This window comes from Eimeria acervulina, genomic scaffold (genome assembly GCF_000499425.1).
Source record: "Eimeria acervulina Houghton genomic scaffold, Eah_scaff122, whole genome shotgun sequence".
Lineage (NCBI taxonomy): Eukaryota > Apicomplexa > Conoidasida > Eucoccidiorida > Eimeriidae > Eimeria > Eimeria acervulina.
Genome location: NW_013550326.1, coordinates 25,001 through 42,504, shown reverse-complemented (window position 1 = coordinate 42,504; position 17,504 = coordinate 25,001). Strand labels below are relative to the sequence as shown.

The 17,504-nt window shown below is 54.9% G+C and overlaps 3 protein-coding genes across 3 annotated transcripts; 2 read left to right on the top strand and 1 right to left on the bottom strand.

Annotated features, from left to right (window-relative positions):
• Window positions 1-713: 713 nt before the first annotated feature.
• EAH_00018640 (GTPase regulator, putative) lies at window positions 714-4,557 on the top strand (the record flags this gene model as incomplete). The annotated part of the gene is made up of 5 exons (XM_013397437.1): window positions 714-784; window positions 1,288-1,731; window positions 2,097-3,232; window positions 3,853-3,912; window positions 4,241-4,557. 5 exons carry the CDS (start codon window positions 714-716, stop codon window positions 4,555-4,557), a joined length of 2,028 nt encoding a protein of 675 aa, XP_013252891.1.
• A 2,885-nt stretch (window positions 4,558-7,442) lies between these two features.
• EAH_00018630 (zinc finger (C2H2 type) protein, putative) lies at window positions 7,443-9,602 on the top strand (the record flags this gene model as incomplete). Its single annotated transcript, XM_013397436.1, has 6 exons — window positions 7,443-7,616; window positions 8,131-8,310; window positions 8,400-8,585; window positions 8,668-8,782; window positions 9,000-9,076; window positions 9,240-9,602. 6 exons carry the CDS (start codon window positions 7,443-7,445, stop codon window positions 9,600-9,602), a joined length of 1,095 nt encoding a protein of 364 aa, XP_013252890.1.
• A 1,062-nt stretch (window positions 9,603-10,664) lies between these two features.
• On the bottom strand, window positions 10,665-17,395 carry EAH_00018620 (hypothetical protein, conserved; the record flags this gene model as incomplete). Its single annotated transcript, XM_013397435.1, has 2 exons — window positions 10,665-16,622; window positions 16,736-17,395. 2 exons carry the CDS (start codon window positions 17,393-17,395, stop codon window positions 10,665-10,667), a joined length of 6,618 nt encoding a protein of 2,205 aa, XP_013252889.1.
• Window positions 17,396-17,504: the final 109 nt, after the last annotated feature.

Below are 17,504 nucleotides of genomic sequence, written 5' to 3'. Positions count from 1 at the left end.
TTAGGTAGGCCAAGACGTCACAGGCTGCGTGCTGCGGTGTACATCCTTCGGTCTCTTTATTGATGTGGGGGCAGTAGAAGATGCCTTCTTGCATGCAGTAAGAAGCCAGCAGCAACTGCTGCTCAGCAGCTGCAGATGCTGTCTCCTTTACCAACATGTCGCTGTCTCCTAGTAGACATAGAAAAGTCTCCTCCTGTCATTAACAGCTGTCTCCTTTAGGCCTACACAACGCTGTCTGTCCCCTATATCTATCTTAGGAATAGACAGTGTCTCCTTAGCTTTAGAAAACTGTCTCCTTTACTCATAGAAATCTGTCTCCTTTACTCCTATAAAGCTGTCTCCTTTAGTCTACAACACTGTCTCTTTAGCTATATGCATATACATATGAATGAAGATATATATATATATATATATATATTTATATATTATATATAGGAGTCTCCCTTTGGCCTCAGTACACACGGCAGCAGCTGCCTGATCCCTCGAGCAACCCTTCAACGTCTGCGCTATTCCTACCGCTGCTGCTGCTTCTGCTGCTGCTGCTGCTGCAGAACGAAGTTGGACGAGGAGACAGTCCTGACGACGTGCATGCACTTTTTAAGCGTTTCCGCGAGTCTCGCGGTCGCGGGGCTCCTGCTGCTGCTGCTGGCTGGGGTGTCTCTTCAGGTGTCTCTCCAGCTGAACGATCGAGAGGCAGCAAAAGCCCCAGCGAAATGCTGCGCTGCAGCACAGGAGACACTTTGACAGGTCTCCGCGTCCTTCAAGTAGATGCTGCTCGGGGCAGGTAATGCATTTGCTGCTGTCTCCTGCTGCTGTCTGCTGCAGTCTCCTGCTGTCTCCTTTTGTCTCCTCCTGTCTCCTCTTTTGCTGTCTCCTTCTGTCTCCTTTTGTCTTCTCCCGTCTACGCTTCTGCTGTCTCCGTCTGTCTCCTTCTCTGTTCCGTTTTGTCTCCTGCTGTCTGCTGCTGCCTTTCTTGTGTCTTTTGCTGCCTTCTGGTGTCTCCGCACATCGCTGTGTCTCCTTTAATAACAGTGAAGAGACAAGGAGACACCCCAGAGGGTCTGTTAGCTCGCCCTGTGGTGGCCTTGAGGGGACAGGAGACAACTTGCTGCATGCAGCGGGAGCAACAAGAAGTCTCCTCTGCCTGCTGCTCTCCGTGCTGCTGCTGCCCATGCTGCTTGCTGTCTATGCTGCTGCTGCTTCTTTCTATGCTGGTGCTGCTGCTCTCCATGCTGCAGCTGGTTAATACAGCTGCTTTATATGGTGCTGCTGCTGCTGCTGCTGCAGGCTGCAGCTGACGACTCGGCCCGAAGCAGAAGTGCAGCGGCTGCAGCAATGGAAGGAGCAGGCGCTGCGCATTGGGGGACAGAAGATAAGAGAGGAGACACCTGAGGAGAAGTTTGCGAAGATTGCTGCAGCCTTAAAGCTGCTGGAGAGACACCGGAAGAAGAAGCAGGCGGGTGGAGGAGCTGCTTCCACTGCTGCTGCTGCTGCTGCTGCTGCTGCTGCTGCTGGCGGCGCTGCAGCAGGCTCTGTCTCTGTCTCCGTTGCTCCCCCACAGAGAAGTGTCTCCTCGGAGACACTCACACAGAAGCAGCTGGAGGTTCTCTTCCCAGGCTATTCAGCAGCAGATGTTGATGAAGCTTTATCTCTGCTAGAGACAGAAAGGAGACACCGGGAGCTGCTGCGCATGCAAGAAGAAGAACGAAAGGCCCGCAAACGCCACCCCAGGTAACAGCTGTCTCCTTCTTGTCTCCAGTACTCTTGTCTCCTCAACCTGACAGCAGCAGCAGCAGCAACAGCGGCAGCAACAGCAGCAGCAGGCCCAGCCCCTGTCCCTTTCTTGTCTCCTCCCGCTGAGGTGTCCTAATCAGAGACACATCACACGAAGACGAGCCTTAGAGCCTCTTCTGTCTCCTTGTGAAATGATGGAGAAGGAGACAGTGCGAGCTGCTGCTGCTGCAGCTTCTGCTGCTACATCCGTTGCAGCAGCAGCTGCTGCAGCGGCTACTGCGGCTGCTGCTACGGCTGCTGCAGGTGCTGCAGCTGCTGCTGCAGATGGTGGTGCTGCTGGCGTCTCCTTTTTGTGTGTGCAGGTTTCTGCGTCAGAGTGCTGACGATCTTTCGATAGAAGACGCGAAGCAGCTGCTTAAAAAGGAGTCGGGGCTTGTAACGATAGATATGCTGCAGCAAGACGCAGCAAAATATGCCGAAAGAGCGGGGCTTGCTGCAGCAGATGTCCCTGTCTTAGGGGCTGACGGCATCCCCGTGCTGCAGCAGATACCTATAAAAGATATACAGACTCGTACACAAACGCATGCAATCCGTAGCCATGCTGCAGCAACAGACACCGCTTCAGCAGCAGCAGCAGCAGCAGCAGCAGCTTCCCCTGCTGCTGCAGGGAAGAATGCTGCTGCAACAGAGACAGCTGCAGGAGAGACAGCTGCAGCAGACGGAGAAGTATTAGAAACGGCTGCAGGAGAGACAGCTGCAGCAGAGGGAGAACAAATAGAGAGAGAAGCAGCAGAGACAGCAGCAGCAGCAGCAGAAAGAGAGGCAGCCGAAGGCTTGGAGGAGGAGGTTGAGGTGTCACTGGAGACACTGCAAAGGGAGCTCAAGGCCTATGATACCCCGCAGCAGCAGCAGCAGCAGCAGCCTCGGGATAGAAAGGAGAATCTGTCTCCTTATAAAGATCGGAAGAAAGACAGGAAAGGAGACATCAACCCACTTGGGTGTCTAGACACCTCAGAAGAAGAGACAGCTGAGCAAGTGACAGCAGCAGAACTTGCTGCTTTTTTCTCGAAGTCTGAAGCAGATCTGCTGCAGTCTCTGAAGAAAGAAAGAAGCAGAGACAAAAAAGGAGACAGTGCAGCAGCAGCAGCTGCTGCTGCACACCGAGAGGAGATACGACAACTCATCAAAGGAGAACACGAAGCAGCAATGCATGCGCTGCTAAGCAGGAACGAAGGAGCCCCAAAGGAGACACCTAAAGAGACACCTGAAGAGACACCTGAAGAGGCAGCAAAGGAGGCTGCAAAGGAGACAGAGGAAAGCATAGGGGGTGAGGGAGGAGATGAGGAGACTCTGGGGGATGTGCAGCACTCGGAGGTGCTTCAAACGATCCGGGATCGTCTCCAAGGCGATCCCGAGTTGCGTCGAGAGCTGCGGCTCCGTGGGGAGACACCTGAAAGCATTGCTACACAAATACAGCAGATTCTCTTTGATGTAACAGGTGAGTCAAGAAGAGGAGACAGACACTTAAGAAGCAGCAACTGTCTCCTCATACCCTGCTCGCCTATGGGCTAGGTGCAGGAAACTTTTGCAGGAGACACTTGCTGCTGCTGCTGTTGCTGCTGCTGTTGCTGCTGCTGCTGCTGCTGTCTCATTTCCTTCTCGCCTGGGGGCTAGGTGAAGGAGAGTTTTATTGCTGCTGTTGCTGCTGGGGATGCTGCTGTCTCCTTAATCCCTGCTCTCCTAATTGCTGTGCAGAGAAGACACCCATTGCTGCTGTTGCTGCTGTTGCTGCTGCTGCTGCTGCTATGTTTGCAGTCCCCTCTGCTACGCCGTCGTTGCTGGATCTCCAAGATGGTGTGTCTCCCTTTGCCGATTGTCTCCGTTGGGTTTTTGTGTCTCCTTTTCTGCTTCTTGCTGCACTTCTGCTGCTTGGCCTGCAGTACTGCTGCAGTAGCAGCAGCAGCGTCGCTCGACTTCTCTTGTTTTGTGCTGCATGCCTTTGTTTGCTTGGTTTGTTTGTTTGTTTGTTTGTCTGTCTGTCTATTTATTTATTTATTTATTAGTTTATTTTTTTGCTTTGCATGCATGCATTTGTTTTTGTTTCTGCTGTCTCCTCAGGTCTCGCCTCTATGCTGCAGCAGCAGCAGCCGAGGGCGTCGAAGCCCAGCGCTGTCTCCGGTGGGTTTAGTTGCTCGCGCACAAGCAGCAGCAGCAGCAGCAGCAGCAGGAGAGGCAGCAGCAGAAACAGCAGCAGAAACAGCAGCAGAAGCAACAGCACACGTGACAGCACCAGTAGCAGCAGCAGCAGGAGACCTGAACTTGCATGCGTTTCCGCCGGCTAATTTAGATATATGGAAGCAGTCTGAATCAATTAGCTGCTGCTGCATGCTCTGCTGCTGCTACTGGACTCGCTGCTGCTACTGTATGCTCTGCTGTTGCTGCTGCACGCGCTGCTGCTGCTGCTGCATGCGCTGCTGCTGCTGCTGTTGTATTTTGCTTTCCTCAGGCCCCCGCAGAAGGCTTGGTCAAGGAGACAGAAGCCTCAGAGCTCGCATCCCCAAGACACCACCTGCTGCTGCTGCTGCTGCTGCTCCCTCTGGCGGCCCTCGTGCTGCAGAGGATGAGGAGGAGGAGGGCTTCAGCAGCTGTCTCTTCCAGCTGTCTGGGGAGGAGGTGTCTCCTTTGTTGCGGGAGGCCTCATCTGAGAGGAGACAGAAAAAAGGAGACAGCGGAATGCAGCAAGCAGACAATTTATCTTTTATTCAAAGACAAAGAACAAGAAGAAACAGCCCCATGAGCAGACGCAGACAAAAGAGACAGTGATAGCCTGTCTCCTTGCTGTCTCCTTCTGTCTCCTCCCTTCTCCTGCTGTAGCCTTCTGTCTCCTCCTGTCTCCTCGTGTCTGCTGCCTCTTCCTGTCTGCTGTCTCTTCCTGTCTCCTCGTGTCTGCTGTCTGCTGTCTATTCCTGTCTGTTGTCTGCTGTCTCCTCCTGTCGGTTGTTTGCTGCCTTTTGTGTCCTGTCTCTTTTCTGCTGTCTCCTGTCTCCTTTCTGGTGTCTCCGGTCTCCTCTTGAGTCGTCGCCGGTGTCTGAGGCGGCTGTCTCCTCTGTCTCATTGTTTGCTGTGTTTTGCATTTTTAATATTGTCTGTACAATATATATTATTTAATAAGAATAATAATATATATAATAATAGTAATATTATTATTATACAATATATATTATTTAATAAGAATAATAATATATATAATAATAGTATTATTATTATTAAGAGCGCATGCATTTGCAAAGGAGACCCTTTCTGTCTCTTTTAAACTTTTATCTTTACTTTGCCAGCCCCACACAATGCAATCCCGACAGCAGCAGCAGCAGCAACAGCAGCAGCAGCAGCAACAGCAGCAGCAGCTAAGATCGGATCACCGAATGCCTGAGGGCCGCAGTTGACAAATCTGTTCCTTCGCCTCGGCTGAGGGAAGTTGAGGAGACAGCTGAGGAGACAGCTAGGAGACAGCTAAGGAGACAGTTAGGAGACAGCTAAGGAGACAGTTATGAGACAGTTAAGGAGATGGCTACGAGAGATATGAGAGATAGTTAGGGAGACACATGAGGAGACAGTTGCGGAGACAGCTGAAGAGACAGTGAAAGAGGCAAAGGCCTACTCGATGCATGCAGAGACACCTCAAGCAATTGTTGGAGCAGCTGTTGCTGCAGCACAGAGCAGCACTACTGCAGTGAGAAGCAGCAGCAGTTGCTGCATGCATTGATGGCTGTTGCTGCAGCAACGAGCAGCACCTGCTGCAGTAGTAGCAGCAGCAGTTGGATGAGATGTACCAAAGAGATGTCTCTGTATAAAATAAACAGATGGGGGGAATCGAACCCGCAACCTTCTGGTTATAAGTCTATTGAGCTGTTTATTATTGTTGTAGTTGAGAGGTGTCTCTTAACTAACTTGAGGGCTCTGCTGCTCTCAAACTGTCTCTCCTTAGCAGCAGGGGGCAGGAGACAATTTATTCAAATAGGGGCACGAACAGTACGAGGAGACAGACAGAGACAGCCTCCTTAGCATAAGGAGACAGACACAGACAGCCCCCTACGTATGAGGAGACAGACAGAGACAGCCCTTTACTTACAAGGGGACAGACAGACAGAGGCAGCCCCTTACTCATAAGGAGACAGGCAGAGACAGTCTCTCTAACATAAGGAGACAGACGGAGACAGTCTCCTTAATATGACGAGCTACACGCACACAGCTTCGTATTCTTAACTATGAAGGGACAGAGACAACTTCACCAGTATGAGAAGGCAGACAGCCTCTTAAGTAGAGAAGATAGACAGGAGACAGATGCTTGAGACAGCTTCGTAAGTGCGGGGAGACAGAGACACCTTCTTGACTATGAGGGGACAGAGTGTCTCTTAACTATGAGGAGACAGGTTGCCCCTTAACTACGAGGAGACAGGGTGTCTCTTAACTATGAGGTGACAGACTGTCTCTTAACTATGAGGAGACAGAGTACCTCTTAACTGTGAGGAGACAGACTGTTTCTAAAGCAAGGGGAGAGCGGCTGTCTGTCTCCTTTTGCTTAGGAGGCTCTCTATTACCAGTGTGAGGAGACAGAAGGCGGTGTCCCTCTCGGGCATTAGGAGGCAGACAGCAGCAGCAGCAGCAGCAGCGGCTGCTGCTGCTGCTGCTTAGGATGGGGGGCAGGCAGGAGGAGACAGCAGGAGATAGACAGTCGACACAAACGCAGACAGCAGACAAAAGGAGACAGATTGAGCAGAGCAGACAGCAGCGAGCAGCTACCCCACTGGCTCCCCCCTCCCCCCTGGAGGAGACAGACGGATTGAAATAAACAAGACAGAGAGACAATCTGCAGCAGCAGCAGCAGCAGCAGCAACAGCAGCAAGCAATGTGTCGTGGTGTATATACCTCAAGGAGGCTCTTACGCACACCACCCAGCGTGAGCTGCAGCAGCAGTAGCAGCAGCGCAGCTGCTGCTGCTGCTGCTGCTACTCCAGCAGGCCTCAAGCAAGGACTACTCCCGACAGTAGCATTATTTACATTGTGCTGCTAAAGGAAGCTTTTATTATTAAAATTATAATTAATTTAAATAAATATTGACGTTCGTGTTGCTGCAGCAGCAGCAGTTTGCTGCTGGAGCGGTTGCTGGAGAGGCAACCTTGTTCGCGCATGCCCCAGCCCTTGCTGCTGCTGTTGCTGCTGCAGCTGCTGCTGTTGCTGCTGCTGTTGCTGCTGCTGGAGTGGCTGTCGACGAGCGTTTTGCGAGGGAGATCTTTTTTGCATTTGTCTTACTTCATTTATTTTATTTAAATCAAAAGAGACAAAGGATAGTTTTGCTCTCTCTTCTCTGCTGCAGGCCTCGCACCGAGCGCCCCCCGTTGAGGGAGTGCAGCAGCAGCAGCAGCAGCAGCAGCAGTTGCTGCAGTTGCTGCTGAATATTCTCTTTTTCATTTACTTTCATTGTTTCTCTTCGTATTCTGTTCCTCAGTGCCTTGGCCTTAGCGAACGGCTGCTGCTGCTGCTGCTGCAGCTGCTGTTCTTGCTGCTGCTCTGAGGTGTACAGGCAGCTCCTCGGAGTGTATCGGGTGCAGCGTAGGCATCGTGAGGGGTCTTTTCCAGGAGCAGGAGTAGCCACCACCACCACCACAGCAGCAGCAGCAGCAGCAACTGCAGCAGCAGCAGCAGCAAAGATGGGGCGGAAGAAGAAGAGAGGGTCTAGAGTCAAGCCCTTCTGCTATTACTGTGACAGGGGCTTTGATGATGAGAAGGTGCTTATTCAGCATCAGAAAGCAAAACATTTTAAGTGCAGCATTTGCTGCAGGAAGCTTGATACAGCAACGGGGCTGGCTGTGCATCTGCTGCAGGTGTGTAGATATTGCTGCTCTCTTGTCTTACTAAACAGCAGAAGCAGCAGAAACTGCTTCTGCTGTATCCTGCTGGTGCTGCTGCGTGCATGCAGAGGCAGTAGTTCCCGCTGCTGTTGTGTTCTGCTGCGAGACAGCAGCAGTAGCAGCAGCGCTTTCTGCTGCTGCTGTGTGCATGCAGCAGCAGCAGCAGCAGCAATTCCTGTTGCTGCTGCATGCGTGGGTTTATGTGTGGTTGCGTGTCTGCTGTCTTCCTCTCCTTTCTTTCTTTCTTTCCTCTGTCTCCTCCTTCAACATATATATATATATATATAATATATATATACATATATATATACATATAATATATATATATGTACATATATATAATATATATATATATATGCAAGCGCACATCGGACCTAATCTCCCCTTTCCTTTTTCTGCATCATTATCATCATTATTATCATCATTCTCTACTTCTGTTGCTGCTGCTGCTGCTGTTGCTGCTGCTGCTGCTGCTGCTGTTGTGCAGGTGCACAAGGAGCAGCTAGCAGCAGTGCCGAATGCGTTACAAGGCAGAGACTCTGTGGACGTCATTGTGCACGGCATGGACGGCATCCCTGCTGAGATTATTCAGGAGAAGCTGCAGCGTTTTCAACAGAAAGCAGACAAGAAAGCTAATAGAAAGAGAGAGAGGGCTAACTGGGCACAGGTAATATATATATATTTATATTTATATATATATATATATATTTATATTTATTTATATTTGTTTATTAGCAATTCTTGTTGATGATGTAGAAGCAGAAGCAGCAGAAGCAGCAGAAAGAGCAGCAGCAGAAGCAGCAGAAAGAGCAGCAGCAGAAGCAGCAGAAAGAGCAGCAGCAGAAGCAGCAGAAAGAGCAGCAGCAGAAGCAACAGAAAGAGCCAGCAGCAGAAGCAGTAGAGATAATTGAATATGTGTATTCTGCCTTGTCTGTTGCATCTGTAAGGATTATATAATTAAATGCTGCTACTCTATCTGCTGCTGCTACTCTGCTGCTGCTGCTGCTGCTGCTGCTGCTTGTAGGTGACAATGGCGCCTGTTAGCTTAGAGCATTTTATAATGCTGGCGCAGCAGGGGCAGCTGCCTCAGTTTGAAGGGGTGCCCCCGACGCCTGTTATACCGGGCTTAGCAGCATCTCGTAAGCAAATGCTGTTTTATTTTATTCAGAGGAGACAGACAGATAATACAAAGGGTTGTCGCTGAGCGAGGGCCCTTCCTAGTGCTGCGGTTGCTGCTGTTGCTGCTGCTGTTGTGGCTGCTGCGGAGAGAGCGAACACAAAGAGACGTCTCCTCCTATTATTTTGCTCCTGTTGCTGCTGCTGCTGCTGCTGCTGCTGCTGCTGCTGCTGCTGCAGTGCCTTCCTTTCCAAATGCTGCAGCAGCTCCGCCCGCACTGCCGGCACCGCCAAATCTGCAGGGTCTGTTAAGCCAGGTGAGAGGCATGAGGTGTATAGGCAGCTCAGCAGCAGCAGCAACAAGAACAAGAGCAACAATAGTACGAGCACCAGCAGCAACAAGAGCAACAGTAGCACCAGGAACAGCAGCAACAGCAGCAGCAGCAGCAGTTTAATAGATTCTGTCTCTTCTTTTTGCAGGCAACAGGGATGCCGCTTCAAGGAATGCCTGGGGCCCCTGGGGGCCCCCAGCAGCCACCATTTGTGTACCCAATGGGGGGCCCCCCGGGGCCCCACGGGTTGATGCCTCCTCCACAGCAGCAGCAGCAGCACGGGGGTATGCCAGGCGTTGGAGGAGGTGCTGCACCTCCTGGGTTAGGTCAGGGGCCCCCCCCTCATACAAAAGCAGCAGGGGGGCCCCCAGGCCAAGGGGGGCCCCCTGCAGCAAGGGGGGGCCCCAGAAGCTCTACTGTACCCCCAGGGCCCCCGCCTGTCTTCTCAACACCGCCGCTGCCAGCGTCTACACGGCTTATGTATACGGATGATGCTGTACGTCAATGCTGATGCTGCTGTTGCTGCTGCTGCTGCTGCTGCTTGGGCTGCTGTTGCTGATTCGTCGTTGCTGCTGTGGTGGGGCTGCGCCTGTGGAGGCACGGGTTGCTGTTGCTGCTCCTGGTGCTGCTGCTGCTTGTGCTGCTTTCCTTATTGCTGCTACTGCTGCTGCTGCTGCTGCTGCTGGCGATCTGCAGGTGTCTGTTGAAGAGAGGCGCGCAGCTGAGATTAGGCGGTATTAAAGAAAGGGTATTAAGGGGGCCCCCGGGGGCCCCTCGATGTAAAGGAGAACAGGAGAGTGCATAGCTTTATTGGGGTGCCTCAATCAGCAGCAGCAGCAGCAGCCGCTGCTGCTGCAGCAGGTGATGCTACTTGTGCTGCTGCAGCTTATGTTGTTTCGGGGACTGCCTGCTGCTTCTAGTTGTGCGGCGTCTCCATTACTTTGAAGAGACCTTGGCTTTGATACTGCAGCAGGTGCAGCAGCAGCAGCAACAGCAGCAGTTGCTGCTGCTGCTGCTGCTGCTGCTACTGCACGCAGAACGAATTCAAAATTTTGTTAGCAGTCTGTACATTCTAAGGGTATCAGATGGAGACAAGGACTAGCCTCTGCTGCTGCTGCTGCCCCTTGCTGCTGCTGCTGCTTTCCTTATTGCTGCTGCTGCTGTCTCTCCTGCTGCTGCTTTGTTGCTGCGAGGGCGGGTGCTATAACACCGGTTGGCTGTCTCTACAGCTGAAGAGAGAGAAGCATAAACAACTAAACAACAGATGCACTATCATCTCTACGTACTTCATATTTATTGTATATATATATACCTATATATATACAATATATATATATATATATATATTTATAAATTATATATATATAGAAAATATAAATGTATATATTATATATATAGACAAAAAGATATAGCGGTTCCTATGGGGGTTAATGGGGCCCCCTCTGCTAAGCCCGTGGCCAGGGGGCCCCTGGGGGCCCTCTTGAGCGTCTTGGGGGCCCCCTGCTTGCTGCATGCTGCTGCATTTGGAGGGTGCAGCTGTCTGTACACCGCAGCTTTGCTGCTGCACAGGCCCTCAAGGGGCCCTCCCCGCTCCTGTGCTGCGAACGGGAGGAAGGGGGCCCCCTATGTTGCTGCTGGCATTCTGCCCTGCTGCTGCTGCTGCTGCTGCTGCTGCTAATCTGCTAGGCTTGCCTGTTCGGTCCAGCTTCTTCCCTATTAGAGGTGGCTTTGCTGCCGTGCTGCTGCTGCTGCTGCTGCTGGTGATGCTGCTGCTGCTGCTGCTGCTGGGCAGCGATTGCACTCGACGCGAAGCAGAGCCTCGCTGCGTCTTTGCTGCAGCAGAAGGTCTGTTTTGGATCCTCGCTGCTGCACCTGTACTCCGGTTTCTGCTGGTGCTGCTGCTGCTGCTGCTGCTGCTGCTGCTTGTGGGGAGCTTCTTAGGCTGGAGAGGTGGGGGGGCCCTTCTTATCTTCGCCTGTATTCGGGGGGCCCCCACGTTATCTTTAGGTTGTGGGGTTTGCTGCGCTTGCTGCTGGGCTGCCGGTATTCTACTCATGCTGCTGCTGCTGCTGCTGAGCTTGCTGCTGCTGTTGGCTCGCGGGATATCGGAACTGCTGCTGCTGCTGTTGCTGCTGCTGCTGAGCTTGCTGCTGCTGTTGGCTCGCGGGATATCGGAGCTGCTGCTGCTGCTGCCGCCGCTGAGCTTGCTGTTGCTGTTGGCTCGCGGAATATCGGAGCTGCTGCTGCTGCTGCTGCTGTTCTGCGTGGGAGGGGCGGAGGACGGGGGACGACAGATCCGTGCCTTAGAAACAGGCCCAGCAGCGGTTCTGCTGCTGCTGTTTTTGCTGCTGCTGCTGCTGCTGCTGCTGCTGGTCTGCTTGCGCTTCCGCTCAAGAAGAGACCCCACGGGGATTGGCCCCAGTGTGCTGCGGCTGCCTGCAGCAGATCCCTGGCTGCTGCTCTGCAGACTGCTGCTGCTGCTGCTGTTGCTGCTACCGCTGCTGTTGCTGCTGCTGCTTTTCCCCAGGAGCTTGCTGCTGGAGCCCACCCTTTGAGGGTGTTGCAGTTGCTGCAGCAGCAGTTGCTGCCGCTGCCTATGAGGGGGAGCGCCGCTGGCAGCAACAGCACTCCTCGTGCTGCTGCTTCGTCCTGCAGCTCGCATGCTGCTGCTGCTGCTGCTGCTGCTACTCTCTTTGGGGTGAGCTGCAGCTCTCTGCTGCACCCATGTCTCTTTGTGAATCGATGCTGATGCTGCTGCTGCTGCACTGCTTGCTGCTGCAGCTGTTCTCGGTCTTGCTGCCCTCGCCGCCTCATCCGCTGCCGGAGCAGCCCCCGATTGGGGCGTCTGAGCAGCAGAAGCAGCAGCAGCAGGAGCAGCAGCAGCAACAGCAGCAAGCGGGAAAGGCCTCTGTCTGTCTGCCCAGGGACGACGATATGGAGCATCGCGGCCAGCAGCAGCAGCAGCAGCAGCAGCAGCAGCGCGGCTTCTCCTGGCCCCGCGTACAGGGCCAGCGTCAAGAGAGCTGTTGCTGCAGTTGTTCCTGCTGCTGCTGCTGCTGCTAGCAGCAGGACCAGCAGCAGAAGCAGCTCCTGCTGCCTTGTTAAGACGGGGAAAGACCGGGATGCGGCCTCGGAGGTGCTGTTGCTGGGGCCTCCTTTGGGGCTGCGATGTGCTGGCAGCAGATCGTGCTGCAGATGCAGCCTGCAAGTTCGCCCTTTGCTGCTGCTGCTGCTGCTGCTGCTGCTGTTGCTGCTGCTGCTGCTGGAGGTCATCCTCGCCGCTGTCTGTGTCTGAGGGTTCTGCTAGACTCATCCTGCATAAAATTGGCGTCAGTTCAGAAGGCCGCGGCTGAATAATTCTGCTGCTGCTGCTGCTGCTGCTGCTGCTGCTGCTGCTGTCGTTTGTGGCATGTACAATATTTGCAGCCGGAGTCCAAATGGGGGACCCAGCTGAAGAGGCAGAACTGCTGCTGCTGCTGCTGCTGCAGGTATTGCGGTGTGCAGCAGCAGCAGGTGCAGCAGCAGCACCTTCGATTGGAGACACTTGAGTGAAGGCGGAAGAGGGTCTCTTTCTCCTAGCCATAGCTGCGCAGGAGGACAGAAAGGCAAACGGGGACTGGGTAACCTGCTGCTGCTGCTGCTGCTGCTGCGGTGTATCTACAGGTCTTGCAAGCCGCGGAATGTTGCGTTGGTGCAGCGACTGCACGCTGGGGAAGGAAGGAGCTGCTGCTTTGGGTGCTGTTGCTGCTGCCGAAGCTCCAGGTTGCTGCCTCGCACGCTGCTGCTGCTGCTGCTGCTGCTGCTGCAGAGCAGCAATAGGGCTTGTTCTTTGTCGGCATTCTTCCTCCAAGACTCGCTGCTGCTGGCGTTCATAGTTGAGGAGTTGTCGCATGCGTCTGTGCTGCTGCTCGGGGCTAGGAGACCTTGTGGGGCTGCTACCATTGCTGCTGCTGCAGCAGCTAAAGTTTTGAATACTCAGACGGCCTAACAAAGGAGACAGCCCGCTCTCCTCTACTCTGGGGGTTCGTGTCCCTTCTTCTTCACCAGACTCACTAGAAGCATCAACACCCACTGCTGCTCCTGCTGTTGCTGCTGCTGCTGGTGATACTGCTGCTGCTGCTGCTGCTGCTGCGGGTGATACTCCTGCTGCTGCTGGTGATACTGTTGTTGCTGCTGACGCTGTTGCTGTGGTTGCTGGTGTTTGTGGTGATCCTGCTGCTGCTGCTGCTGCTGCTGCTGCTTCCTGTTCAGGCGGGTCTTCTCTTGGGCTTGAGACTCGTGTCGGTGCAGCAGCAGAGGCCGCATCTTCTTCGTGCTGCAGCAGGAGTTGCTGCTGCTGCTGCTGCTGCAATGCTGCTGCTGCTTGCGTGGGGGCTTGAAGAGGCTGAGACGCATGCGCGCCCGAAGCATAGACTGCAGTAACAGCTCTCTCCCCCGAAGCACCCACCTGTTCTTCCTGCTGCTGCTGCTGTTGCTGCTGCTGCTGCTGAAATGAAGCGGAGAATATGCCTGCAGCAGCAGAACCCCGAGGTAGCAAAGCTGCATGCTGCAGAGTTGGAGGCCCATAATCGGCGGCAGTGGGATGCGGTCTCTGCTGCTGTTGCTGCTGCTGAAGCTGCTGCTGCTGCTGCAGTTGCTGCTGTTGAGGGGCTAGGAGGAGACTGGGCGTTGCCAGGATCGCCAAGCTGCTGCTGCTGCTGCTGCTGCTGCTGCCTTGACGGTCTAGGATGCTGCTGCTGCGTCTGAAGAGAGGCGGGTAGAGGTTTGAGGGCCTGCGGGCAGCGCGGAGCCTCCTGCTGCTTCTGCTGCTGCCGTTGCTGCTGCCGCCTATGAGACCGTTGCTGCTGCTGCTGCTGCTGAGGCGCAGCTGCTGCTGATGCTGTCTCTGCTCCCGCAGCAGAGCTTCTGAGGGGGTTCTCCACAGAGACAGCACCGTCTCTTGCTGCTGCCCATAGGCCCCTGTGCTGCTGGAGTCGCCCTGCAGCACCTGCTGCTGCTGCTGTTGCTGCTGCTGCTGCTGCTCGGCATCTTCTTCAGCAGAAGGGACGAGAGACTGTCTGATGGTGAGGGAGGTGCGCCTACCGTAATAAGAAGCCCGCGAATCTGCTCTGGCAGCAGCAGCAGCAGCTGCTGCTGCTGCTGCTGCTGTTGCAGCCGCAGCAGCTACAGCTGCCTCCCTACCCCTGCGGGGGAGGTTCTGCTGCAGCAGTGAACGTACAGCCTGGCTATTAGCGAGATTAACCTGCAGCTGCAGCAATAATCTGTCTCTTTCTTTATATGGAGATGGGGGTGGCAGCAGCTGCATGCACTCATCTAAGTCCTCAGACAGATTTCCGGTGTCTTCGCTGCTGCTGCTGCTGCTGCTGCTTCTGCTACTGCTGCTGGTTCTGCTGCAACGTGCTGCTGCTGCTGCAGCTCGCGCTGATCGATTGCCGCTGCCGGCAATTTGTTTGAAGCCCCCAAAGCTCCCCCAATGCCGCTGCTGCTGTTGCAGCAGCAGCTGCTGCTGTTGTTGCTGTTGTTGCTGCTGCTGCTGCTGCTGCTGGCATCCCCCATTCTCCTCTAGGTCTCCTCGACGGAGACGGTGGAGACGGGTGCTATCTCTCAGCAGCGCAGCAAAGAAACTGTCTCTGAAGCAGCAGCAGTCTCTGCTGCGCAGCCGCTGCAGCTTAGGCCGCCACGCCCACAGAGGAGGAGACCGAGCAGCAGCAGCAGGAGCAGCAGCAGGAGCAGCAGGTGCACTTGTTGTTGCTGCTGCTGGAGCAGCAGGAGCAGCAGCAGCAGCTGCTGCATCTGTGCACAGGCCGAGCTCGTGCTGCAGAGAAGGGACAGTCCCCCAGCGGGTGCAGCAGGGGAAGGCCCTAAGGAAGCCTTCCCAAGTGCTGCGGAGAGGCAGCTGCTGCAGCAGAGAAGCAAATGTTGCTGCTGCTGTCTCTCCAGCAGATAAATAAAGAAAAAGAAACTCCCAGGAGCATGCATGCGTCAGCAGCTCTAGCAAGCCCCATCCATGCGTATATACACACAAAAGGCCTCCACCTACAGACCCGCAAGCAGGCCCTGCTGCTGCTGCTGCTGCTGCTGCTGCTGCATCTCCCGCAGCAGCAACGCGGCCGCCGCCTCGAGGCCGCGAAGCCACCAACTCGTACATTACACAACGCCTGCAGTCTGTCAACACGCTTGCAAGCCTTTCCTCCTCCTGCTGCTGCTGCTGCTGCTGGGTGTTGCGCTGCCGCTGGTTCTCGCATGCATCTAGAAAGGCTGCAGCAGCAGCAGCATCTGAAGCCCCACCGTGCAGGCTTTGCGCTTCCGTTGGGGGCAGCAGCAGTAGCCCCTGCTGCTGCTGCTGCTGCTGTTGCAGCAGCTGGCTGTCTATACGCTGACAGTGCCGCCGGAGAGACACCTGAATCCTCTGCTGCAGCTCAGACATAAATGAAGTCCCTGCTTGCAACTTGCTGCAGTGTCTGCACTTGCTGCTGCTGCTGCTGCTGCTGCTGGTTGCACTTTTGTCCCCGCAGTCCCTGTTGCTGCTGCTCCCGTTTCTGCGGGAGCCGCTGCTGCTGTCGCTGCTGTTACTGCTGCTGCTACTGCTGCTGCTGCTGTTGTTGCTGCTGATGCTGCTGCAGGGGAGCAGCAGCACAGTTGCTTCGCAGTACTCGAACCAGTCTCCGTTGTGTTCAGCTGTTGCTGTGTTTGCTGCCAGCAGAATTGCTCTGTGTTGCTGCGTCGCTAGCAGCGCAGCAACAGCGGGGGATATACGCTGATACCCTGCTGCTGCTGCTGCTGCTTCTGCTGCTGTTTTTGTTGCTGCTGTTCTTCTTCTTACGGATGCTGCTGCTGCTGCTGCTGCAGGTTGGCTGTCTCTCTTTTCCGGCTGTCTCCACGCAGCCCACTCGCAGCAGCCTGTCTCTAGCAGCTGCCACTTCCTTCGCTGCTGCTGCTGCTGCTGCTGCAGCTGTTGCTGCTGCTGCTGCTGCTGCTGCGCTCGCAGCAGCAGTTTGCTGTTGAAGGATTGCTGCCATGCAGCTAATGCAGCATCAAGGAGCCAGGGCCTGAGCTGCTCTGGTCTTGTCTCTGCTGCAGGCAGCAGCAGCAGCAAACGCATAATGCGCTTAAGTGTCTCCTCAGCAAAACGAAGGCCCTCTTTATTTACTTGTCTTATATAAAGGAGATCCCGGGGGTCAAACGCTAGCTTCCATATAAAGGAATCTAATGCTAGTATCCGCTGCTCCTGTTGCTGCTGCTGCTGCTGCAGTTGCTGCTGCAGTTGCTGCCGCTGCTGAGGGGAAGAGCTGCTGCAGCCGCTGCAGCTGCAGCAGCAAACACCCAAAGCACGCTCAACCTTGCCGGCTGGCTCCGAGTAACGAACTGTAGCAGCAGCAGCACCAGCAGCAGTTGCAGCAACAGCAGCAGAAGGACTCGTGTGCTGCTGCTGCTTTTGCTGCTGCTGCTGCCGAGTTCTCCGAGGCGACTTGCGGTGTACATACAGCCTCTCAAGTCCAGGCGTGAGGCCCGAAGAAAGACACAGCCGGGTCTGAAGCATCCGCAGCAGCACAGTAGCAGCAGCAGCAACAACCGATTAGAATGATGAGCGCATGCATGCAGCAGTAGCAGCAGCAGCAGCACATGCCTCAAGCTAGCCCTTACCCCTGAAGCTTCATTGTCCTTCGACTGCCCCAACCGGGCCCTCTCTAACTCGCATTCACCGCTTCCTGCTGCTGCTGCTGCTGCTGCTGCTGGGCCTTGAGGGGACTGGGAATAGCCGGAGCTGCTCTGCGCAGCAGCAGAGGAGACAGCAGACATCTCTTTGACTCCCTCTTTGCAGCAAACAGCTGCAGTATAGCGCCGGAGCATCCGCTGCTGCTGCTGCTGTTGTTGTTGCTGCTGCTGCTGTTGCTGCTGTTGCTGCTGCTGCTGAAGCTTGCTGCATCTCGCGCCGCACATGGGGCATACACCGGCATTGTCTCTAATTTGCTGCCGCTGCAGCAGCTGTCTCCTAACCCAACTCGGAAGCCACCTAGGGGTAAATAGATCTCCATCGGGGGGGCCCCCAGAGGGTACCCCAGGGGGGCCCCCCAAGGGCCCCTGAGGGGGGCCCCCCAAGGGCCCCTGCGCGGGAGCCCTTAAGTGTCCCTGCAGGGGGGCCCCCAAGGGCCCCTGCGTGGGGGCCCCCATGGGGGCCTGTGGGGGACCCCCCAAGGGCCCCTGAGGTGGGGCCCCCAGGGGGCCTTGAGGGGGGGCCCCCCAAGGGCCCCTTAAGGGAGCCTGTGGGGGGGCCCCCGGGGGGCCCTGGAGAGGGCCTTGCATGGCTTTGAAGTTGCTTTAGAGGAGAGAGAGAGAAAAAAAAACAAATAATTGCAGTGTACTTGCAGCTCTTTAAGAAGACAGCAGATGAAGGGACGGGGAGGGATAGTGG